Source organism: Onychostruthus taczanowskii, unplaced genomic scaffold (genome assembly GCF_017590055.1).
Source record: "Onychostruthus taczanowskii isolate IOZ18803 unplaced genomic scaffold, ASM1759005v1 scaffold14, whole genome shotgun sequence".
Classification (NCBI taxonomy): domain Eukaryota; kingdom Metazoa; phylum Chordata; class Aves; order Passeriformes; family Passeridae; genus Onychostruthus; species Onychostruthus taczanowskii.
Genome location: NW_024498573.1, coordinates 5,624,169 through 5,649,247, shown reverse-complemented (window position 1 = coordinate 5,649,247; position 25,079 = coordinate 5,624,169). Strand labels below are relative to the sequence as shown.

The 25,079-nt window shown below is 53.3% G+C and overlaps 1 protein-coding gene across 1 annotated transcript; it reads right to left on the bottom strand.

The window, feature by feature from the left end:
* Window positions 1-8,711: 8,711 nt before the first annotated feature.
* On the bottom strand, window positions 8,712-22,235 carry LOC121332451 (LON peptidase N-terminal domain and RING finger protein 1-like). Its single transcript, XM_041397907.1, has 12 exons — window positions 21,790-22,235; window positions 17,990-18,108; window positions 17,443-17,565; window positions 17,108-17,233; window positions 16,330-16,465; window positions 15,467-15,560; window positions 14,246-14,360; window positions 13,492-13,613; window positions 12,959-13,117; window positions 12,322-12,484; window positions 12,090-12,236; window positions 8,712-10,962 (listed from the first exon to the last, which is right to left on the bottom strand). The coding sequence occupies exons 1-12, from the start codon at window positions 22,160-22,162 to the stop codon at window positions 10,765-10,767; spliced, it is 1,875 nt and encodes a 624-aa protein (XP_041253841.1). The 5' UTR covers window positions 22,163-22,235; the 3' UTR covers window positions 8,712-10,764.
* Window positions 22,236-25,079: the final 2,844 nt, after the last annotated feature.

Below are 25,079 nucleotides of genomic sequence, written 5' to 3'. Positions count from 1 at the left end.
GCCTGGGTTGCATCGTGCACCCTCCCTTAAGAGTGGGTCATGAGAACTCTCCCTGCATCCCAGCACCTTTGGAAAGGGAGGTAAGGTGCCAAATCAAGGCTGAACCTGGGCTAAAATCTCCTGTCAGGCATCCAGAGAAACCCCCAGCCTCAGGCAGCTGGAGGCAGCAGCTGTTGGGAAGTGAGTTATCCTCAGTCAGCTGAAGGATCCCAGAATCCCAGTGGCAAGCTCTGCTGAGCATCCCTGGGACAGCCTGAATGCATCATCCTGCTCCCAGCAAAACCCTGGAGCCCCCCAGACTGGGAAAAGACACTGGGAAAGCAGCTGGGCCCCATTCCCCTGCAAGCCCAGACCTGAGACAGCCCAGGCTCCCCATGGGCACCTGCAAAATGGAAATTCAGTTCAGCACAAGCCCATCAGCCCAGCCAGCCTGAGCCTGCTCAGCAGTGGGGTCTTTGCCTTAACATAAGAAAACATCTTCTGCAGGAAACAGGGGAATGAGAGCTTTTTTTCTGATATGTCATCTCCCTCTGCCACCTTTAGCTCAGTGTTAGCATGGAGCTGCCAGGGGGACTCTGACCTTTGTGGGAAATGTAAAAATCATTGAGGCTTTCATATTGTTTAATATTGCTCATTGATTAGTTTCCATCTCCCTGAAGGCAAGAGATTTGAGTTAGAGCCAGAGCTCAGCAGTACCCAGTGCTGTGGGTGGTACTGAGCTTTCAAGAGAGAGAGAAAGCTGACAAAATAAAACACACAGAATGACTTTCAAAAATAAGGACAAGAAAATTAATAACTCTCAGGGTGGATGTCTTTTTTCCTGACCTGGACTAAAATCTCACTACCATTTGCATAAAGCTTTAAACTCCCAGAGACAGTCAAACATTGACAGCTTATTTCAGCTCCAAACCATGGAACTCATTTGCTGCAGCTACAGAAACGTTATGTGGGCCTGGTTTTAATTTTTTTTGTGCCAGAAATTAGCTGTATTTGCTGTGCCCACCCCAGAGCAGGCTTGTGGGTGAACCAGCCCTGTGTCCTCGCCGATGATCTGGGATGCTGGTGACACAAATCTCTCACTTCATCCCCTCTTGGCAACAGGAATTTCAAGTCCAGCCTCAAGGAGGAGGAAGAGCTGTTCAGGTGGCACAGGCAGAGCAGCTGCCAGGGAAAAGTCCAGGAGAAGCAGGGCACAGAGCTCAGGGTGGGGCAGTTTGCACTGACTGGAGGCCAGGGCAGCCCCCACTAGGATTTCCTGCTTCTGCAGACCCAGAGCATCCAACCTCACACAAATCCATCCCCAGCCAGACAAGCTGATGATGAATGGAGCAGAGCTGCTGAGTAAGGAAGGGGCCCGTTGAAAAGCCTGTTTAATTGCCTTGAAACTTGTTTTGAGGAACCATAGGCACTAATCTCCCTTCTAATAAAACAGCCAAGAATAGCCATGTCTGGGCAGCTCTTGCTACTTGATTAATCTCATCTCAGCTCTGGCTTCTTTCTCCCAAAGCTTCTTCCACAAAGCCCTGACTCGCCTCATTCCACTGACTCATCCAGAGCACAGATCCCTCTGCTCCCAGGCTGGCTCTTCAGCCTCATTATATTTTTAAAGCCTGGGCTGGTTCTCTTCCTCCCTCTGTGTCCAGCCAAGTAAATGTTGGGATCTGCTGTGAGTCCAGGTTTCACACAGCCTGCCAGGAATCCCAGTGAGATCCTCCAGCAGGGACTGGTGTTCTGCACATCCCATGCCACGCTGGCCATGCCACAGGTTTTGGCATCAGCAGAGGAGCAGTCAGAGGGAGGAACACGCTGCTCTCTTCTGCCCAGTCATTCCCTCCCTGGTCCCAAGCTTTTGGGATCTCTGGCATTTTCAAATGTTCGTTACAGCTCTCCCCTGTTTGCTTTTAGGGGTTTGTGCTATCCTGTATCAGCTTAGCTGAGGTCACTATAATAACAGCAGTAGATAATGAAGAAATAATGAGCATTAAGAACTCCCTTCAAATTAATCACAGCTTTATTTATCCATTTCTAAGTACAACAGGGTACCTCCAGGCTCCCTTATCTTTTTGGGTGCACCTGGAACTGTGAAAGCTTTAAACTTGCAAATCCAAAGCTTTAACAGGGTTTTATAGTTTTGAAGCAAATAGTTTTGCTTCAAACACTCCAGTATGACAATAAAAAAAAACATAAAGAAGAAAAATCATGTTCTATATTTGGAATTGTTGGGTGTGCAGGAGAGGGAGGTTTGGGGGAGCTTATAGGTTTGTACAGGAACTGTAAAGCTTCTGCCTGCTTAGCAGCCTTCACTGCACGGTGTGCAGAAAGGAGAGAGCTGCTCCTGTTCCTGCCAGTGTCAGCCCCAGCAGTTCCCCTCATCCCTGCTGAATGGTTCTGCTGCAATATGGACACTGGGCATGGATGTCCCCCAGTTCTACTCAATGCCTTTAAAAATTACCTTTTGAGCATCTCTTTTCCCATCTGAGATTAAAACTTGCCCTCCTCCTACTGCAGTTATTTCTGGGAGCTTTATAAATTGTCCAGGAAGGAGTATAATTTTCCCCCATCACTCCTGAACCCTTCAAAATTCTTTAAAAAATAGATTTAATCACCTTCCTAGAAAAACTGTAGTGGTGTCAGTGTGTCTGAGTTACAATGGGATGTTGTAACCCCTCAGTCTGAGCTGGAGCCAGGAACCAAGACTGGGATTTTCACAGCATTTGGGATATGCCACACTGATTCCTCAAGGTTTAACTTTTTACCAGGGTCTTGCAGGCTCTCCAAGCTTGTAAAAAGGATTTGTGCTACACAATCCATCCTTTAGCTATTTGCAGCAAATCTGGACACTGCGCATGAGAAAAAGAAAAGACACAGCAGCAATTCACTGACCCATGAATATAATTTGAAGAGGAGATGCCTCCATTCAGTCCTGACCACTTTTTCCATTTCCACCACACTCCCCGAAGTACCGGGTGGCCGACTGAGCAGTGAGTAAATCTGTGCAGAAGACAGAACTCAGGTGAACCTGCATTTAATGTGACAAGCCCTAATATGAGTGGTTAAACCCTCTGTTTTTCAATATCTTCTGGAATTCAGGAGCAGGTAAATGTACCAGTGAAGTCAGATCCATTTCCCTTTGTTTTTTGGGGGTTTTTCTGAAGAAAAGACAAGGCAGCCAGGTGCTTTCTTCAGGCTCAAAAAGCCAGGAGCCAGGGAGAGCTTCCAATCTGGTCATATTTGTTGTCTTTCCAGCCTTGGCTTTCACAGCACTCCCCAGTTTGAACTCATTTTTCAGTGTTTGGGGCTGGCTGGCAGGTTTTCAGTTTCCATCAGTGGAGTAAAGGAGGATGATAACCCCCAAGTGCCCAGGAGTGCTCAGAAGAGCCCAGGGAAGCCTGGAGGAGGCAGTGAGGCAGTAGAGGAGACAATGAGGAGGGACAGCTGTGCCACAACCCAGCCCTACCTGCTGCTTTTCAGTAATCACCCAAATGGGCTGCTTTTTTCCCCTCTCTCTCCTTTCCTGCTATTAAGATTTATGGGCAGGAAGGTGCCCAGCTGTGTCTGAGCACAATAAACCTCTCGTTGCTGCTAAAAGCCAACGAGATGCTTTCCCCGCTTGTTAGCGGTAAGGAAGATGGAAGGAAGTGGGAGGAATCCAGAGGGTGAGGTTTTCTAATGCCTCACTCTTCACTGCCGAACCCAGAGCTATTTATGGTGCAATTATCACCGCAGACAGACTCCTTTATCATCCAGCCAATATTCTGGGTAGAAATCCTCTTGCAGCCCAGCCACTCCATCCATCATCGGGGCCCAGGCGATGGCCAGGTGAAGAGGTTTGCTTGCAGGAAACATATCTGCCAGACACTGCTGGCACTGGCACCCCTGCTCACCCTCTGTTTATGGCCAGGGAGGAGGCTATGTCCTCTCCTGCCCTCCCAGCAGAGCCCAGTGCAGTGGGAGCAGGTGAGAACAGTGTAGGGTGGTTCAGCACAGCGATGCCAATGGGAATTCCCACAGGAATCTGCTCCTGTTGGGGCATGATGGAGGGGTTTTACCAGGAACACAAACAGCAATGGGTCTTCTGGACTGAGCATGGCTCAGGGCAGCAGTGGAGGGAGAGGGATGGCAGGGAAGTGACAGGAGGCAAGTTTTGAATCCTCTGTGGTTTCTTAGATGAGTCACAAGGGAGGGGAGTGAAGCACCTTACACCCTGGCCGTGGCTCTGCAGAGCAGCTCCCTGGGTGTCTGTGTGCCCCCACAGCTCTGAAGGGAAGTGACAGGGGGCGAGTTTTGAATCCTCTGTGGTTTCTTAGATGAGTCACAAGGGAGGGGAGTGAAGCACCTTACACCCTGGCCGTGGCTCTGCAGAGCAGCTCCCACAGCTCTAGGACACCCTCCTCACCTCCTGCTGGTCCCTTTGCTGCAAGAACCATCCCTCAGAAGCCACCTTGGGTGGGAAGCACAGCTCCACCAACTGAAATTTGGATTCTCTTTTTCCTTTTTCCTCTCCCCAGAATTCCTTTTACTCTAGAGAGGAAAGTGCAGCATTGTCCTTAGTCTGAGCTGGAATCCCTCACGAAGTTTGGCTGCACTTCTCCGTGGGGCTAGAGGAGCAAGCTCACACTCAGCCTGCTCCTGTGGCTGGTTTGGGACAAGACCAGGTAAGATGGAGCCATAGATGAGACCGGTGAAGCAGGGTTTCCTCTTTAACACCCATCCTGAACAAAACTGTGGTGTAGATTCTCTGCTGGCTGAGCATCCCCTTCCCCTCCCCATTAGGAAGAAGCATTTTTTTATCCATTTCACGTCTCATATTCACAGACCTTGCCAGGACCTCGGTATATCTGGAAGCCTCTTCCCCTGTGTCAAACGTGGGTGGTACTGGGCAGCTGCTGGTGGGAACGAGCAGGAACACACGCAAGGCTGCTGAGTCACAGAGCCTGATTTTCCTGGAGAATTGGACTAAACTCCCACCCACGTCAGCGTTCCACTGCCAGGGCAGAGCTGGGATCTGCCCTGGTCTCTGCTCCACCATCTCCCCTTTATCTTTCTTTGCATAGAGCTGGTGATCCGTTTATTACAGAATGAGCCTCAATACTTGCAAAGAGTGAAATTCTTGAGGCACAGGAGCTAAAATAACCATCACTCACACTGCCTGTTTACCCTCTAATTGTCACTGACTTCTGCCTTTTCACGTTCATGGTGCTTGAAAAGGGAATAATAGATCTAGGGAATATAATTTAATACACCAAACATACCAACTTAATTGCAATCCCCATAAGCCAGACACACAAAACTCTAAACAAATTCGATTAATTTATTTCAATTTGCACAAGTCTTCCTCTCAGACTGTAATTAATGGAGGGAAACAATTAAGGTAAACACAGCCCAGCTGAGAGAGCTGTCCTTGCTAAAAGTCACATTTTATTTTAATAATGCTGTATTTAGATAAGTTCCACACTTTTAACAAGTTTCCCATTTCCTCGATATTTAATCAGTCCTGTAAATATTTTGCCTGGGCTCAAAGGGGTTTGTGAAATCGGGAATCAGCAGGGAGAGCCCAAATCACCAATGGGCACTTGGGGTGGATGTGGCTGTGGGCAGAGACTCAGGGGTTAATCCCTTCTCCAGGTGCTCCCAGGGGCTGAAAGGTGGCCCTGAATCAGGTGGTGTGAGAGGCAGCCCCTTGTTACTGTCCCAAATCCAGAGCTTTTCAGTTGCAGGTTGGGAGCATTGCTGGTGTGAGGGAGCTAAATGGGTTTGGAAAAGCCTTTGGAAAAAGGCTGTCACTGTAAATCAGTTTATGAATGGAGAAAATTACCAAGCGTCATGCTAAGGCAGCTCCACCTGATGCATCATCCCAGATCTCCTGCTCCTGCTTGGATCAGGGCTTGGCTTTGCACAGTTCCCACACGCAGCACAGCCAGGGAATGCCAGACCAGCACCTCCAAAATGCCACTGCACAGGAGACAAAGGCATTTGTCCAGCTGCCACTTGATCTCTGTCCTGGGTCACCTTCAGCACACGCCCAGGGTCACAACTCTGCTCTGTACAGGACTGGGGGGAATTTCACCCCCTCAAGCAGCCTGGCCATCAGGACAGCACCATCATGGGATCCCAAACATTGTCATGGTGTTTTTTGGGGCTGCCCTATGCAGGGCCAGGAGCTGGACTCGATGTTCCTCATGGGTCCCTTCTAAATAATGATATTCAGTGTTTCTCCAGGTGAATAGGCGGGTCCCATTCCACTCCAACTGCTTCAGCAGTGACTTTGAGTCACTTTTTTTTCATCACTTGTCATTTTCCAGCTTTGAATACATCCCGTGGGTGAGTTTCTTGAAAGAGATGGCACATCTGTCTTCATTGCTTTCCTTTGCTTTTTTTTTTTCTTCTGAAAAAGCAGGAACAATACAACCCGTCTTTCATTGCACCAACTGGTATTGCTAAAGAGTGGAAAAAATTAGGTGCTGGTTTTTTCCTTTTTCTTCCCACCTTCATTAACTGTAACATGTACTGTGTTCCTCTTCCAGCATGAACATAGCATTGCTAGAGAAGAAAATCTTAGCTCGAACAATCTTGTGTTGATTTTCCGTTCTCTCAAGTACCGGCTGGTCTAATTAGTTTGGAAATGCACCATTTGTTAAAGAAAGATGAGGCACAGTCTGACACCTGCTGTATTAATTATTTACCTCTTTATCTAATTGCTTGCCTAGGCTGTTAGGTGAAGGAAGTTGTCACCCATGTCTTGATTTGAAGGTGTTGAACAGGAAGGGAGGAAATGGTGCTCTTGGGGAGGTCACATTTTGGGGGGATGGAAGTGGGACCAGTGCTAGCACTGGTTTACACATCAATTAAACCATAGCACCCAGTGCCACGTTCAGTCTTTTTTTTTAACACATCCAGGGATGGTGACTCCACCACCTCCCCGGGCAGGCCATTCCAGTATTTATCACTCTTTCTGTAAAACACTTTTTCCTGATATCCAGCCTATATTTCCCTTGACACAGCTTCAGACTGTGTGCTCTGGTTGTGTCAGTGCTGCCTGGAGAAAGAGCCCAGCCCCAGCTGAGCACAGGCACCTTTCAGAGCTGTGCAGAGTGAGGAGGGCACCCCTGAGTCTCCTTTTCTCCAGGCTGAGCACCCCCAGCTCCCTCAGTGGTTCCTCACAGGGTTTGTGTTCCCAGCCCCTCTCCAGCCTCGTGGTCTCCTCTGGATGTGCTCCAGCATCCCAAGGTCCCTCCCAAAGTGAGGGGCCAGAGCTGGGCACAGCACTCCAGGTGTGCCCTCACCCGTGCTGAGCACAGGAGCAGAATGCCCTCTCTGCTCCTGCTCCACACCATTCCTGACACAGGCCAGGAGCCAGGGGCCTTCCTGGCCACCAGGGCACTCTGCTGGCTCATGGTCAGTGGGCTGCTGACCAGTGCCCCCAGCTCCTTTTCCACCTGGGCACTGATGATGGGGAGCAGGACACCCCCAAATGCCCCAGTGCCCTGCACCAGCCCCGAGACAGCAAACTGGCTGGAGTGGGGAGAGGAGCCTGCAGCACAGCCCTTGCATGCTTGGGGAGCTGCAGGTGGGCTCAAAGTGACCCGCACAGAGCCCAGCTCTCCTGGGCTGATGGAGGGCTCAGGGCAGCCCGGCTGGGGCCAGGGCTGGGAGTAGGGCTGATTTTGGGGCTGAGGGAGAGAAAAGCCAAGGTTCTGACAACAGCCAATGCTGCACATCCCTTCTGCTGTGCCTTCCTCCTTGCCCGCACTCAGCCTCTTCCTGACATCTAGTGGGAGCAGGGCAACACGGCAGAGGGATCCTTGTCAGCTCCAGGCTCCCGGGCACACACCAGCCACACGTCAGGCACAAGGCCTGGGCTGCCAGAGCCACCAAAAGGGCTGGCACCAGGCACAGCCCACAGCTGGGCTTCAGCAGGGCACAGCTGCTTCCCTGGAGCATTGCTGGGGAGGAATTCAAGTGTAGTTCCTCATGGAGGCAGTTATTAATGGCATAGCAGGGACTCTGCTCTGAGGTGTGGGATCTGTTTGGGGTTGTCAGCCACCTCAGCCCACTTGAGCCCTCTCCCTCTCTGCTGCAGCTGTTCCACATTCCCAAAAAATGTGCACAGCACAGCTGGGCAGTTCCCTTCTTGTCCTTGCTCTGGATGGCACCTTTGGGAAGCAGAGGGAAGAGACAAGATGGGAGCAAGAGACAGGTGAGAGCTGTCCCAGCAGGACATCACCTTCCACCCAGGACCACCCTCTCATTTCAGACCCCATGCACATCTCCCTGGACCACCTCTCATCCCCAGTGCCAGCTGCCAGAAGCCAACCCACTCCCAGCTCACAGCCCTCTGCCCATGGCTGCAAAGGCAGGACAGGGACAGATGCTAGCCACAGCATTTGGGGACATGGCCTCCAGGGTCATCCCACACTGCCCAGCATCTCTACTGGACTCATCTCCCACCCCATCCTTCCCCACAGCCTTTAGCTGCAATGACAGGCAGGAGCTCATTCCTCCTGTCTTGTTTCACACACATTCTGTGAGCAAAACCACCTTTTTTTTCCCCTTGTTGCCATCTGCCCTTGCTGGACAGTGGTCACTGGGCTGACCTTGCTGTCTGAAGGCCAGGGTGTCACCTCTCCACGTGTTCCCAAACCTCCCTGGGGATGCCCAAGCACTTTTATTAATGAGCAGCTAACCGTTAAACACCAGCAACAAAACAACAACAACATCAAAGGTCTTTATTTCAATGACCTGAAAGAAAATGTAACTCCAAGAGCAAAGACAGTAATAAAAACCACAAAGGTGCTCCAAGCAAACTGGAGCAATTTGCACGGATCCCTTCCCAAAGCAGCCAGGCAGAGGTGGCTCTGGGCCCTGGCTCCTCCCCAGTGTGACAGGGGATCTCCTGCATCCCCCCCATGCCAACCCCTTGCTGGAGGGACTCACAGGGACCTCTCAACCCCGGGGAAACAGAAGCTCAGGGGTAGGTGAGTGGCTTGGGCTGGGGATGTCACAGGGTGAGCCCACATTGACCCTGGGGAAAAGAAAGGCACTTCCTGAACTTCAGTGTCATCCTGCCACCTGCCCTGGGACTGCAAAGCATCCCTTCATCACCTACCAGCCCTTGCCAGTCTGACATCCCAGGGAAATGGCTCCTGGGGAGTCGTGGTGCTCCTGGGCCAGCACCGTGGCTCAAAGGTAGAGGAGCAGATCCAGCTCTGAGCTGTCCTCAGCTGCCCTGTGCCCACAGAGGCCCCTGGGGAGCCAGCCCTCAGCTCCTGTCACTCCAGGGAGGCACTTGGATGGAGAGGAGGGACAGGGACTTCTCACTCCTGGAGACAGAAGGACAGGGAGAGGTGGTGGCCCTGAGCAGGGGCCTCTCTGGAGCTATGCCCAGTGTCCCACCCAGGCTCAGCCCAGAAACACCTGCAGTAAGGATCTTGATCCCTGATTGTCTCTCCCACACACATCCAACAGCTCTCTGAAGGGGTGTGGTGCCTTTGAGAAATGCAGGGATAAAATTCCAGAAGCAATCTTCGGTGGATGTCACTCCTACAGTTGACCCCAAGGCCACTGAAATTATGGATGAAAGACAAAAATCCCAAATCTTCAGGATTTCCCTGGAGGCCTGGTCTGTCCAGAGAGTCTTTCCCCTGTGTCTAGAGACAAGCAGCGGCCAAGCACTCACTCCCCTGACGTGTGGCTCATGTGTCACTGATCCTACCCCCTCCCTGCCTCTCCAGAGATTTGGATCCCTTTGACTTTGCTATCCTCTTTTGGGGGATCCTGAACTATTCTGAGTCCCGAGTGCAAGGGTCCAGCCTCAGCTGAGATCCTGACTTTCTCCTGAGGAAGCAGAAAGTTCACAACAAACACAGAACAGGGGGAAATGGCATTAGTCAAGGAACAGAAAGTCTCAAAACAAAACTTCCAGACTTAACTCCCTTGTGCTATCAGCTCCTCCCAGCCCCCAGGTCCAACCCTGTAACCTGAACCCAGGCAGGGTCGGGAACAGCAGCCTTTGGGTAGGGGGAAAAGCACCAAAGCTGACAGAATCCCCCCTCCCACAGCCTGGCAGTGAGGGGAATGGCTGGCAGTGTCCCGGGGAAGGGTCTGGCCAGCAAACAGCACAGCACCGAGCAGAGCTGTGGGAAGGGGGTGTCTGGACCTGAGAACATTCAAAGAGAACCATCTCCTCACCCTGTGGCCATGGAGGTGGTTGGGAGCAAGACCATGAGTTTCAGATTGTTTAATTTAACCTTTCTTCTTGTTCAAACACAAACTAAGTCAAAGCTGTAAGCAGTGGCAGAGCTGTCAGCATCCTCCAAAGGAAGTCTTTGGAACTTCTCTGCTTACCCAGTGCCACCTCTCCCCAGCCTCTAAATTTCCTGTGTGAATCAGGATCATCTACCAAAACCCCTACGGTGTCCTTCAAAGTGGAAGAACCAAAACTGAGGCAATCCCTGCACTCAGTCCTCTCCCTAAGGAGATTCCTCCTCAGTGCAGAAGCCACTCAAGCAATTGATTTTGGCTTTGGAGACACAAGCCAGCTCTGCAGTCCAGTATCCCCTCTGGTGGCACAGCACAGCAGCAGTGGCACCAAGCAGCTCCCAGAGGTGGCACGGACGGCACAGTGTCGCTGCCTGCGATGAGCTGGGCAGAGCACCCAGCCCATCGCTGAGGTCACGTTTTTGGGGGATGGCAGTGGGGGGCTCAAACCACCAGCAAACCGTGGAGGAACACGCAGAGAAAGCCGAGGGTGAGTCTGAGGGAGGGTCAGACGCGGCCCCGGGGGCTGCGCTCAGGCAGGAGGTGGCGGGGCGGCGGCTGCTGCAGCAGCGCCGTGAGGATGCGCTGCAGCTGCGACAGGCGGGCGCGCAGCGACGTGCAGGAGAAGAGGCTCAGCTGGTAGGACGGGTCGAGGGGCAGGATGGAGATGAGCCACCAGCACCACGTCGGGCCGTCTGCTGAAGCCTGGAGAGGAGAGAGGGAGAGACCCCCAGGTCAGGAGCTGCGAGGTGGATGCAGGGGTGGCCCTCAGGCAGCGTCGCTGATGGCAAAGAGTTGCTCTTGTCAGGACAGCAACGCCAGCTTTGGCCAAGGTGCTCATCTGAACAGCCCTTCTGTTGTCCAAGCTCAAAACTGCTGGACAAACTAATTCAATTTCCAGGCAAGCATTCCCCGGGGAGCCTCCCGGCTCATCTGCATCCAGATGCAGATGTAGCTGGTAAAAAGCCTACACTAAAGAGACAATGAAATATCTTGTGCATTTCCTTGTTTAAGCCGGTGCTTTTTGCAAACACAGACCAAATCCTGCATGACCGATGTTTTTGGGACACTGGCCGTCACTTGAAGAGGTGAGGAGCAGGCCAGGCAGGCACAGCTGTTGGGCACTGCTTTTGTAAAGTGGTTTTTCTATAACCTGAGCCAAACTAAGAGGGAAAAGCTCGACTGAGCTGAAGGAGGGTGAATTGTTTTGTAATTCCTGAGCATTAATGTGACTGCTGGCCAGGACAGCCTTAGCCTGGGACAAGCCAGCAAGAGTATATTTGTAATGATCCAGAGAGGAAACGCTTTCTTAAAGGAGTGAAAATTAAACTGTGGGATTTTTTTTCTCCTACAGAATCTGAATTTGTCAGAGCAGTGTAATAAGCAAATTGGATCCTGTCCTCTTAGCTCCTTACCTCTGGCCAGCTATGGCTGTCTCAAAGGATCACAGTGAGAAAGGAGACTGCAGACTCAACAAGCTGCAGCGTTTGCTTCTTTGCCAATTTGTTTGGTTTCTTTTTCCCAAAGTGTTTTCAAACACACGCAGTTCAGTTTCTCAGTTCTTATTTAGGAAAAGACTCTGGGAAAGATTTTAAAACTCAGTGTTTCCAAGAACAGTTTAAAACCATAAAGAAACATCAAGCAGTTTTACAAAACAAGCCCTACCAACTGTCTGGATGAGAGATGCTGTAACAGGGGTGAAAAACTGGACTTTTTTTGTTCATCCTGGGGGGAAGCTGAGTAGGGAAGCAGGGTGGTTACTGCAGGAACAGCACTGCTTCAGAGGCTCTCTTGGTACTCTGTTTGGTGCATCCCTTCCCTCTGGGCATTACCTGGATGTCCTCTTCCTTCTCTGGCAGTGGTCCATGCTGCATCAGAATGTGTCTGGAGGTGAGGTCCCCGTGCTCACAGAACCGCTGGGCCAGGCGATAGGTGCTCTCGTGCAGGCACTGCAGCTCCTGCAGCTCCTCCCCGGACACCTGAACGGAGGCAAGAGGGACACAGGTGTCTGTGGGGGGGATCTGTCCCACTGCAGCCCAGGATTTTGCCCAGCCCTGCCCTCACCTTCTTGTCCTCCAGGTACTCGATGTCAGCGGTGTGGTAGCCGTCCCTGTGCCCGCGGCTCAGCACGCGGAACCGCTGCCGGCCGATGGTGTCCACCAAGGACCTGCCGTCGGCCAGCAGCTCCACCTGACGGATCTCCAGCATGCAGCCGTAGTCAGCAAAGCTGCAGGGACACAGGCACAGAAAACAGGGGCTGAGCTGGGCTAATGGGTGGCAAGAGAGCTGCTTCTCCTAAAGGTATCGTCTCCAAAGCAGGAAAAGGCCCGGGAACAAGGTGTCAGGGCAGGGGCAAATTCAGAGATTCAATCAAGTCGCCTCCCAGTGCTCACTAAGAGGAGCTGGAGGTCACAGCCAAAGAACCATGGAGCTCAGAGACATCCTGAGTCAGAAGCTGTTCCAAGAATTGTATTGAATTGTATTTGACAGCTACCACTGTCTCTGTCCAGCTCCAGTGCTGACCTCATTCCCTGATCCCATTTCACTCTGCACTGGGGGAACACACACCTCCCTGCTGATTTCATCTGCGAGATGGCACTGATAGGAAATCTTTCAGAACTACTGAGTATTTTAGACATTTGGGGCTGGAGCAGAGAGAGGCAAACCAGCTGGAGGAGGGGGAAGCTTGCCAGGAGCTCACCTTTTCCCGTTCTCGTATATGCACATGCCGAACCTCCTGGTGCCGCTCTCCTGGCACCGCCGGATCATCAGGCGGTACCGAGGCTCAAAGACGTGCAGAGGGCAGGGGATGCCAGGGAAGGACATCGTGCACACAAAGATGGGGATGTTCTTGGTCAGGCTGAGGGACAGAAGGAGAAACCACTGTGACACCTCCCCAAGCAAATCCCATCCCTGCATCAGCTGCTCTCCCAAACCAGGTGTGTCCTTAAGCACAAGAAGTGATGCTCCAGCACAGAGCAACACTACAGCTTCCACTTGGCTCACCAAGAGACCAAGGACAGATTCTGCCCACAGAACAGCTCCTTGCCAAGATTGTCCCTCACCCCCAGGTGCCTCATGGGGCATGTCTGCTATGTGGTCCTGGAGGTGGGACAGACATCACTTGAGCAGAACCAAGCCACAGCAATGGTATGGGGTGCGGACATCCCTCAGAGAGCCCCTTCCAGTCCCCATGTGCACCCACCCACGCAGACAGGAGCAGTCCCTTCTTACTTGGAGAGCTCTGCCATCTCTGCCCGGTGCAGCTCCCGGCGCTCAGCCAGCTGTGTGGGGAAGGTGGCCAGCATGATGTCCTGCAGCAGCACCGTGGGGCTGTACCTCCCAGCCTTCAGGTACTGAAAGGAATTAGACCCAAAAAAGGTTGGAGAAGAGCAGCGAGGAAGCCCTGAGGCCCTGACGGACTCTGAATCACGCTCACTTTTATTGGAACTGAAGATAATTTTAGACCAGAGAAAGTCAAGGATAAAACCTATCATGGGATGTGGAGCCGTTGAGCAGGATGGGATGTCAGCTCCACTGAGACCTCCAGACACAGCTCAGAGCCAGGGCCCGTCCAACACAGTGTCCTGTCTCTGACAGTGATGCAGCCCTTGTATGACAACCTAATTTCCCTGATGGTCTCATCCGAATCCCTTTTCATTAAAGATTAAATCAAATCTCCAGGCTAGCAGGTTCTCCATCCATTTCCATTTTTTAAAGTCATTAGCATTTTCTTCTCTCTCTCTCTCTCTCCTCTTCTGTTTACAATCTCACTAAATCACTGTGGCATCTTGTGGAAATGAATCTCTTGGTCTTAATTATCAACTGTCAGGTCATTCCCTCGTGAGTGGAGCTGACACCGCCGTGCCAGGGAGCTGCTAATGTAAGAACACTGCACCTTCCCAGCCCAGCCCTGGGCACACAGCCAGCAGCTGGAGCTGGTTCCCAGCTCTCCTTGGGCTCCATCCCATGGGACTCGTGCCCTCACCTCTCTCAAGCTGTGTTTGCAGAGGGGGCAGTTGGGCCGGTGGTCCAGGCAGCGTTCCAGGCACTCCTTGCAGAAGGTGTGACCACAGGGCGTCGTCACCGGCTCGAAGAACATCCTGCAAAGAGTGATCAGTCAATGGATTGCAGAGAGCCACAAAGAGAAAGGAGCACAGATAGGGACTTTAATTAGCCCTTTAATTAGAAAGTCTGGGCTCAGACTGCTGGGCTTGCACAATAATGTAAGATGAGAACTGTGCCAGGCCTGAGCTCTGCTCCCTGTCTCTGCAGGGTCCCCAGGGAGTCCCAGTAAACCCAGTCAGTACACACATGGCACCCCTTGGTCCTGCCAGGTCTGTGGTTCCCCAGACACCCACAGTGCTGTGTAATCCAAAGGGCAGTGACAGGAAAGTCCTTCCTTCTCCCCTGCTCCAGGAGCAGAGCCAGCAGCAAGTGCTCAGGTTGCTCACAGGTAGCTCCACAATCAGAAATTAAATTAAGGTATCAGGAAAGCCCTGACTCCTCCTAAACACTGTTTTCTTCTTTCAAATTCACATAATTCAGATCAGATGCAGGCTCAAATCTCTCTCCCCCATGCACAGACCTGGAAAAAGCTGCCATGCAGGACCTTGACCAACTTGCATGTCTGGCAGTGCAACACCCACCCAGCTCTCTGCCAGCAGCCACTTGCACAACTGCTCCATGTCCTGGGACACACCAGGAAAAACAGCCTGGTTTCAGCATGCCCTGTGGCAGTGCAACACCAATCCCTCCCCTGCCCTGACCCAGCAGACAAACACAGGCTCTGTCCCGTTCCCTTTTCCACCTGCACCAGGCAAAGAGCTCCAAAATGCTCCCCTCTAGGTCTGCAATATCCCCATCATGGAGGGAATTTCCCTGGGCAACACCTTCCTGTCCCAGCCTGCAGGTACAAAAGGCAACCACTGTTTGGACTTTGACCCCACTGAACATCCCCACCTGCACATCTCTGTCCCAAGGGATACAGCCCCAGTGATGCTGTACCCTGAGACAGGGTGATGTGAGCTCCAGCAGCCTGGCAGGGTGTCCCAGCCCTGCCTTCCCCTCTTATCTGTACCAAAACCTGCATCTCAGCAGCTCTCTGTACTGAGCTTGCCATTAAGATGTGAAGAAAGATGCACACCAGTAAAGAAAACACAGCAGGTGCCAACTCTTCATCCTAAAAGTTCTCCTGAGGAGAACTCACCGTATGCAGAGGGAGCACTCCAAGTCAGATATGCTCAGTGACTCTCCAAGGCATGGCTGGGTGCACTTTGCTGCTGCTGTTTCCTCCTTGTTATCTAGAGGTAAAAGAGAAGACAATTCCCCATTTCAATGCAGGAAATTAAAGTTTGCTTTCTGACCTCATTCTGAGGCATAACTGCCCAACAAAGTGTTTTGAAAGTGTCAAAGAAAAACAAAACCACTAGGAAATGCAACATAAACCCATCTATTAACCCATCTGTGTTCATCCACAGCTGGTGTGTCAGTGGGTCTCATGGTACTTGGTAGGGGAAGGTAGTATCTCCTCCTTTTGCAGGCAGGGAAACTGAGGCACTGGGCAGCAAAGTGGCCCAAAAAGCTCCAGGATGAAACTCTCTGGAGACCTGCCATGAGCTATCACTGCTTTATGCAAACCCAGGTATGTGGCAGCCACCTGGCTGGATACTGATGGCAAGTTAATGCTGATGGAGGTGATGCTTCCCTAGCTCATGGCATGTCCTGTCCCCCACACAGGAATTTAGTCTGAACCAAAACCCATCTAAACACAAAGAAAGCCTCTCCCTGACTCCACACAGGGAACAAGTGATGGCCGGCTTTAGCAAGAACTTGTCACCGAGCTGGAGCCAAAGGTTTGGTGTAAGTTCACCTGCTCACACAGGAAGATCAGGTGGATCCTCCCCACAGAGAAGCAGTGACTGTCCCAGCCAGAGCTGCCCCATCATGTGCCCCTGGGATATTTGTTTGTTGAGCTGGACACAGTGCAAACACCACATTTTCAGTGCCAAACTGGATTTCAAACAAGTATTTTGCATGACACAACACTGTGGTACCTCTGATGACACTCACCCAACAAGCACCGGCCACGACTCTCTGCCGACATCTCCAGTTCCTGCTGTCGTCCTGGCTGGGAATGGGTGGCTCTGTCCTGGCTGTGCTCACAGCCAGCATGCCCTTGGCCACCTGCCAGCTCTCCCTCCTGATCCTAGGCACAGCAAGATGAAATTGAGCCCAAACCCTCTTCTCCCTCTGAATGCACAGCCCCATCTGTCCCACCAAGCCCGATAGCACCGGGAGGTTTCCTGGTGTGTTGCTGTACTTAACAGCTTGCATCTGCAGGACAGCAGGAGAGTGGCCTTCAGACACTGCTGCCCATCACATGGTTAAAACATGGTTCACTCTGTCCAGACATACCAACTGCTATTTGGGTGCATCTGAGCCCATTTTCTGAACTCCCTCCTCTCTCCAAGCCTGCTAAATTTGTTTATAGAAGGCAAAGAGGAACATAAAAGCTTCCTTAACAGCTGCTAATGGTCTGAACAATTCTCAAGTGTGTCTTTTAGATGAAACAAAAATTGAAACTCACTTTTTGTTTTCTTTTTTTTTTTCCCTGTATGTAGCGAGATGAATAGAGAGAGAAAGTCTCCTCAGTTTCCTGAGTTCCCACAGCATTAGCCCTGTTGACACCTGCTCTCCCACCCTCCACCAGCTGCAGATTCTCATCCCAGCACACAACCAGGATATGGCTACATGTCCTGCACAACCTTCCCTTCCCATCACTGGGCACCTGGGATGTCCCAGATGGATATGAAGTCTCCTTGCAGACTCAGATATTGCAGGCTCATACCTGAGCTTGTGTGGAAGATGGGAGCACTGGGCTCCCTCCATCAGCCTGGGAGCCAGATGAGCTCAGGTGAGCACCACCCAGGTGTGCAGCCATGCATGGCTGAGGAGCATCACCTTCCATGATGATCTGCAAGGACAAAGCAAGGGTTGAGAGATGCTAGGAAGAAAAAGCAAGGAGGTGGGAGGGCTGCCAGGCTCCCTTTTTTTCCCCAAAGCACCCTTCTGCTCACTGCAGGAGGTGTCTGTGCTGGCTGAGCACTCTGTGGAGTCCTTCAGAGGACAAGGACATCTCCCTGTGTGATGTGAGAGCAGAGGGACATGGCAGAGCCCACACACCTTCTCCATCTCTCTCCGAGCCAGCTGGAAATGGGGACTGAGCATCAGGCAGTGTTCCCATGCCAGCAGGGCTTCAGCTCTCTGCCCCATCTCCAGGAGCACCTTCCCTTTCCTGAAGAAGGCCTGCAGAGCAGAAAATATATGTGGTGACTATGAGACACTGACCAGCTGAGCATGTGCCCCTTCAGCTCCTATGCCAGCCCCAAGGGAATGCCTGCTCCCGTCCCTTTGCCTCCTGCCTGCTCCCATCCCAAAGCACCTGGACATGTCACTTCTCCCCTGATTAGATCTGCCTAAAAACCCCCAGGACTCTCCAAAGTGCAGCAGCTGCAAAAGCCAAGCCTAGGGAGAGTTGGAGGAGTAAAGGATGGACATGGTGCCAGACCTGTCCTGTGAGAGCAACACAGCACCTGCCACCTTGATTAGCAACCCAAAGGGTCTGCAAAGTGCATTTCTGAGCAGGATGTACCCAGTGGAGAACTGAGGAGAGGGAGAAGCTGCTCCTGTGCAGTGAGATGTGGCTCCGGTCGATGTGGCCTTCACTCACCTCGTGCTGCCCCGGCTCAGCCCTGCACGCAGCATCCAGGTCCTCCAGTGCCTCTGGATACTGCCCCAGCGCCTCCAGGGCCTCTGCCCGGCACAGCCGCAGGGAGCTGCAGTCCAGGGCTGCAAAGAGAACGTGTGACATGAGCCCTGGTGGGGCAGGGGGCTGGATCAGCCCGGGGAGAGGCCACCACAGTGGGACAGTCCCTGTGCCACTGCCTCACAAAGAGCACAGCCTGCAGTGCTCTTCTTCAGGAGACACTGGCTTTGTAAGCCTCTGCAAGGAAGTTATTTCCCCTAAATACCCAGTTTTAAATTGCTTGAGGCTCTTCCCGTTGTTTTTTTCCCCCATCTTCCCTAAAACACCCTCAGCCAAGAGGCCCCACCACTGCCTCAGGGCTCAGCCATGCTGGGATCTGGGCTTTCATCCATCTTTTTGGGATACAGCAAAAAAGCCTTACCATACACGTACAGGGCTGTGGCCACAGCAGGCTCTGTGATGTGACTCACCCAGCAGTGTGACACTAGCATGTTACCAAACACAACTGCAGTGCTGCATACCTGAATTCCCAGACCCACGTGGCTGTCACTGCTCTCTTGGGGCAGATGAGCAGCCAAAGGGGTGTAAGAATCTGACTGCACCACATGACCTGGGGTTTCCAAGTATGAGAAAAGGCTGAGATTTCCCAAAAATGAGGAAGAAAACTGAGAATCCCATTCCTTCCATCCAATTCCTTCCATCAGCAAGATGTCACTGATGGGACATTAGGGTGCTGGAGGGGCACAGGTCCCACAGACATTGCTAGTCATGACACCAAGCATTACATGCTCCTGCCTTTTCCTAAAAAACTGGCAGTGAGATCCTCTTCTTTCATGCCTCAGAAAACCACATAAAGACTTTCCTTCCTATCAGCACAGCCAGTGGCAGAATTGGGTTGGGGATGCTGGGGACAGTGAGAAAGCAACACCCCAAGAGCCCACACTCATGGAGCAACCAGGTGTGGTAATGTTTGTGGGTTTTGAAATGCAGAGATGCCCAGACCCACCCCGTTATATCACAGCTCATGGAGGTGACCTACATCCAGGGCAGTGCTGGTGTTCCAGCTCAGGTAACAGCTCTGTGCATCCAGCCCTGCATCCCCCCAGCTCTGAGCATCAGCTCAAAGCTGCTGAGGGTTGGAGCTGGGGACTTGTTGAGTCCTGGTGCATCTGGGGAGGCCTCCAGTGTCATGCAGGAGAGTGGCTCCCAGCTCCCTGTGGGATGGTGGCAGGTCCAGCACAGGTAACTTGTGGTGACCCTGCAGGATGCTGGCACTGAGGCCAACCTTGTATCACAAATTAGGCACCATCTGCAGGCACTGCTGCTGCACTGGCAAATGTGGTGTAGGTAGCACCACTTTGCTGAAGGGCCAGGAGCTCTCTCAGGGGCAAGCTGGGTCCCTGGGCCTGGCTGGCAGCTGATCAGCAACCATCAGGAAACATCACTGTTGGTGATGTCTCTCCTGCACTTCCAAACCCGGCAGCATTTCCTCCTGGCCCAGTTCAAACATGGTGCTGATGCAGCTCTGCCAGCAAACTGCAGGTCAGGACTGGCAGCTCCATGACTGCTGGGTGCAGCAAGCATCTGCCCATTTCCCTGTCACCCTGCCCAGGCACCCACCACTTCTTATCACAGAGGAGCAAACTCTGCCATGGCTATTGCCTCCTTGTCCCCATGCCCAGCACGGAGCACAGAGAGACTTTGCTCCCTGCCTGTGTCACCCCAACCCTGAGATCAGCAGAGCCAGCCACAGCCACTCCTGCACCAAAAGCTGCACTGGCCATGCTGGGCTGTGCAGCAGAGCATGGTCCCTGGAAGATTGTTTTCCTTTATAATATTAGCCAAGACCTTAGGGCTCGAGTGAGGAAACATGGGAACTTGCTGCCCAGTACCCCATCCCGCAAGCACCCATCCAGAGATGAAATATCCCAGCCCCTAACAACAGGTAGGGATGAACAAACAGGTACAAAGTCTAGAGGGTTATTTTCCATGTGGGCAAACCCATTCAAACATTTGCACAGCCCAGCAATAAAGCAACTGATTTGGCAAAAAAAAAAAACAAAAAAACACCCCAGATGTGTAAAACAGGGCAATGAATTCTGCATTTCTCTGCTGCTGCAGCTATTTTTGATCTATGATATCATTACACACCAGGGCCACCAGCCAGCTGGCAGCCTCAGAGACTCGTCAGCCTCCACGCTCCAGGCATGTCAGAGGGCCTCCTGTGCTACACATTACACTGCATTTTGCTGATGTTCACTCAGAAAGAATGAAGATAAAAAGTTGACAGTTTATTTCCACCCAAGCAAAGCAAGCAGCTCTACAGGCTGGGCTGAGCAGGGCACTGCAAACTGACCTATCACACCACACTGAACCACAAATAAAACATCCCCATGGGTCAAACATTTATCAGTGGCTCTGTTTCAAAGTGAAAGGCAGCCAGTAAAAAAGTGTGCAGCTGAAAGCTGGCTGCAGGAGCTGGAAAACACATCCTGAAAGCACCACCCACGTGGCTGAGCCTGGCAGCCCCAGCAAGCAAAGGTTCACTGGAGCTCAGGCTGTGACTGTAATTTCCTTGCTGCCCTCAGCCAAACTTTCCTGTCTTTCGGGGAACAGAACGTGCAGGGAAGAGTGAGGACAGCGTTTGCAACGTTTCCTCTTTACGCTGGCAAAGGATTTTTAAAGAGCAGTGTAATTGTACACCCCAACCCGGCAAAAGCCTGGCAAATGAGTACGAGAGGAGTATGCATGTGCCTTTGCTCTGGAGGAGGGTGTGCAGGGAGACACGGATGCCTCTGGAGGTTGCATAAAAGGACCTGTTTTCTGCTGCCAACGCCAGGACCGACCGGTCCGCTCAGCCCTTCATTTCCAGGCTTACCCTGAACCTCTGGCACTTGTCTCGCAGAAGGCGATGAATAAGAGCCTCCGCTGCGGGAGGAGAGCTCAGTGCTGTCATAGAAACGCAGCGGAGAAAGGAAATTTTGCCTCCGTCGCCCCAACCCCCTGCTCTAGACGCATTGTATAACCCCTTTTATTTACTTTCCAAGAAATCCACTTACAGCCACACATTAAAGCAGATCAAACCCCCCCCCCCCCCCCCCGCCCCGGGCCCGATCCTGGCCCTGCAGGCTGATGTCTGGCCAGAGCCGGCAGCAGAAGGGGCAGCAGAAGGAGCCGGGCGCTGACCCGCACGATGGGGCTGGCACAGGAGCTGTGCCAAGGCTGTGTCCTCGCCAGGCTCCGGGGGAGAGGTCGTGTCCATCCTCGACTGGACAAGTCCCAGCCACTTTACATAATGGTCACCCCCTGGGCAGAGTTCTTTCTCTGACCCTGAAATACTGCCGGGCTGCAAAATGTGAGTGTCTGCTGCTCTTCCCTCTCCAGAAGCACGTGGCCGATGGGACACAGGGGAGCGCCCCGGGCAGGGCACGAGCAGCGCGGTTTGTCGGGCAGCCCACCGCTCCCAGCACCTCGGGACATCCAGGGACGTGGAAGAAATGCCCAGCATTCCCCCTTCCCATCCCCATCCCCACCAGCCCTGCCTTACAACACTTCCAGCTTCCCACGTCTTCCAGCTCTGGACCGTGCAGGCTCGGAGCGCACTGAGCCGCAGGGACACGGTGACCTACATTGTCACCCACAGCGGTACTCGCTGCTGCAACAGCCCAGCCCGTGCATCCCCGTCTCTCGGCCTTCTGGGCTGGCCCCTCGCACCCCGCAGCCCACCATCCGCACTCCCAGCCCCTAAGCCCGGTGGTCCTTACCCAGCTCGACCCCTCTCTGCGCCATCCTCAGCGCCTCCCGCGCGTCCCCGCGGGCGAGGCGGTCCCGGACGCGCTCCGCCAGCCCGGCCAGCCGCCTCTGCCGCGGCACGCATCGCTCCAGGATCCCGCACAGCACCACGCTGCACCTCGCCGCCCCGATGCCCAGCAGCTCCAGCCGCTCCTGGCACAGCGGGCAGCGGGACGGCGCGGCCCCGCCGAGGCACGGCTTGCAGAAGGAGTGACCGCAGGACGCGGTCACCGGCTCCCAGAGGAGCAGGCGGCAGCAGGGGCAGCGCAGCAGGTCCAGCCCGAGGGGCTGCCCGGAAGAGCTCTCCCCGGGCGGAGCGGAGCTCGGGCTGGAGGGGCCGCTCATGGCGGCGGTCGGGGGAGCTGTCCCTAAAGCCGGCGGTGCCCGCACGCCCCGGCCGCCGCCGCGCCCCCGCACGGAGCCCGCGGTACCGGGGGCGCCGCGGCGGGCGAGCGGCGCTGGAGCCCGGCCCCGCGGGGGTTGGTGTGCGGGTGGGTGCCGACCCCCCGAGCCGGGATGCAGGGGTGCTGGGGGGCTCCGATGCCGATTCCCGGCAGGCGGGGATGCTGGGGGGCCCGGAGCGGCCGGGGTGCTGGAACGAGCCGGACGCCGGCTCTGCAGCCGTGAGCCGGGCGAGGAGAGCTCTGCACCGGGTGGGCACGGGGGCGCCGGGAATGTGGGGCACCCCGGAGCAGGAGCAAGGTGCAGAGTGCTGGGGGTGTTTCGGGGTGCCCCAGAGTGGGGCCAGGGCAATTTGGAGCCAGCCACGGTGCGGGCTGCCTGGGGTATCCGGGGGGCTGTGGAGCAGGGTGAGGCACAAGTCCTGGGAACACGGGGTGCTCTGTGATGGGTGCAGGAGGGTGGGATGCTCCAGAGTTGCTGGCACAGGGTACCTGGTGTCCCTCAGCTGTCTGAGGCTGTCCAGAGTGGGTGCGGAGTGCCGGCTCTTGCCGTGCTCCGGAGCAGGGCAGGCTGGTGAGGTTGGGTTGCACCCGATGCCTCTTTGCAATACCCTCCATCAAACCCATCACATCTGGGGGCAAAGGGGCACTCTTCCAACGTATACGGGGAACTGCATCTCCCTCAGATGCTCTGCTTACCCAGAACTGAATGAATTCAGACCCTGTATGTGGACAATTCCCTCCCCACGCACAGACCCCCAGGATGGGCTCGGTGTCACAAGGGAGATGCATCCCCTCGCTCCACAGTCATGCAGCAAAAAGCCAGCAGCTCTTGCACAGCAGGTGCCGAGAAAAACAGCTCAAATCTGTCCGTTCTGGAGCTCAGTAGATCAGAATTTATGTAAGGATGATGCACATTCCCCAAGGGCTCATTTGTGTGTCCCCAGAAACAGCCAAACAGCCCAAACCTACGCACACACTGGCGGGGCTGCTCAGGGAGGGAGATCACCAGTGGGACGTCAGTGCTGGTGAAACCTGTGCCCCAACTGAGGGAGTGGCTGGCAGAGGTTTGGGCTGTGAAGCAGGTTTTGTTTCCAAATCTATTGCAATTACATTAAACGGCTCATAAGTGGTTTTAAAAGCTCAACAACTAAGCATTTTATGTGGGCTTGATAGGCTTCATTGCTTTCTCCGTTATCTTTTTAAGTGATCCCTCCAGACTGGAGAAATCTCAGGTGGCATTTTGTAACACTGCCCTGAAAAGCTGATCATGGCATTAGGGACAGTGGTCACCCTGGGAGCATTGGAGTCTGTCTGGGACTCTGCCCAGCAGGGACATTTTCCATGTCCCCATCTGCAGGGTCAGTCTTTAGCTCCCCCCCTCCTGCCTCAGAGGACTTTGCACATCCCTTCCCCCAGCAGTTCTCCCATGGGCATTCCTCAGGTGGACAAAGATCATTCACACCAGACACTCTCCTTTGATGGTTTAATTCTCACCGTGGCTCCTTTTTCCACCAAAATCTGGCTGCTGACTAAAAACCAAAGATTGCCATCAAGGAGGCTTCACCAGTTTTGCCTCTAGCTTACCCTTCAAGAAGGGCACGTTCCTGGCTCATGAGCCATGAAACGAGGCTGATTTTAGCTACCACAGCCCCCACTGCAGCCAAGTGCACAATAACCTGTTTGTGTGGCTCAGCCTGGGAGCAGCAGCCCTTTGCCAGGTGAGGAGCACAGCATCTCTCATCACCCCAGCCAGTTCCTGTGGGAGACACCGGGCAGTTCTCCTGGGACCTGCCTCATTCTTTCCCTCACCTCCTGATTCACTCCACAACCACGTGTGGGCTCTCCAGCGCCTCACAAGCAGAGCAGACGTGCTGCTGCTTTGCATAATACAGTTTAAAATCAATCAACCACGACACACGAGGCCATGGCAAACCAGGCTTCATTAGCACCAGTGTGCAGGAACATTTTGTTTTCTTCAATCTGTCCAGAGCTGAGCTGGTTCAGAACTCCGAATGCTTTCTCTTGTCACTGCCCTGTTTGTGCTGACTCAGTACATAACTGAAAAAGAAAAAAAAAAGCTTTAAATGCTTAATGCTAACCATTCTGCTGGCCAGATGAGAACTTCATGTGTTGCATAACACAGGACAGATCACACTGTGTGTAGGAACTATTTGCAAAGCAAAACGGGATTTTAATTTTTTTTTTTTTTTTTTCAGTTTAGAGGTGGGAAATATCCCAGGGTCAGTGCAGGGTGAGGAGTTCCAGGTGTTGCTGCAGCTCCTCCTCTGGCTCCCAGCCACACGTCCACTTGTGCTTCAGCTCCAGCACAGCCTCATTAATGTGGTCCAGACTGCTGACAGCCCAGCATTGGGAGCAGGGATTGCACACCAGCTGTGTTTGCTCATTTTTAGTGCATAAATATTTGTTGCAAGCATTGACACTTGTTTTTGACACATTAGGGTTTAAGGAGTGGCTCTGAGGTGACAGCATCTTCCCAGTGTTGCCTTTTTTGTTCAGAGAAGAGGCCTGCGTGCTCCTGAGGGTGTCTTTAAAGGCACCACAAGCACTTGTAAACAGGAACATCCACCCTGAATGTCATGACCCCTTTTCCACACTGCTGTCCCTGCTCTACCCACCAGCTTCCTCCAGCACCATCAGACCTGAAAGTCCTGTTGCACAGAGGTGGAACAAGCTCTCCCATTTCTAAACCCACACGAGGAGGAAAGCATCAGAATCCCAGCCAAGGAGGGGGAGTGTTGCTATCAACAGGTTCTAACACTGGCCTTACAGTGGCATGTCCAAGTGCCAGGCAGCCTGCTGGGTGATCAGGCAAAGAGCCTCAGCGCCTGTGCAGGCAC

Coding starts and splice junctions, on each gene's coding strand:
- LOC121332451 (XM_041397907.1), bottom strand. CDS start 22,162: ATGAGCGGCCCCTCCAGCCCGAGCTCCGCTCCGCCCGGGGAGAGCTCT. Junction 15,561..16,329: donor TCGTGGCCGGTGCTTGTTGG/GTGAGTGTCATC, acceptor TTTTACCTCTAG/ATAACAAGGAGGAAACAGCA. Junction 13,614..14,245: donor GCAAACACAGCTTGAGAGAG/GTGAGGGCACGA, acceptor AATTCCTTTCAG/TACCTGAAGGCTGGGAGGTA.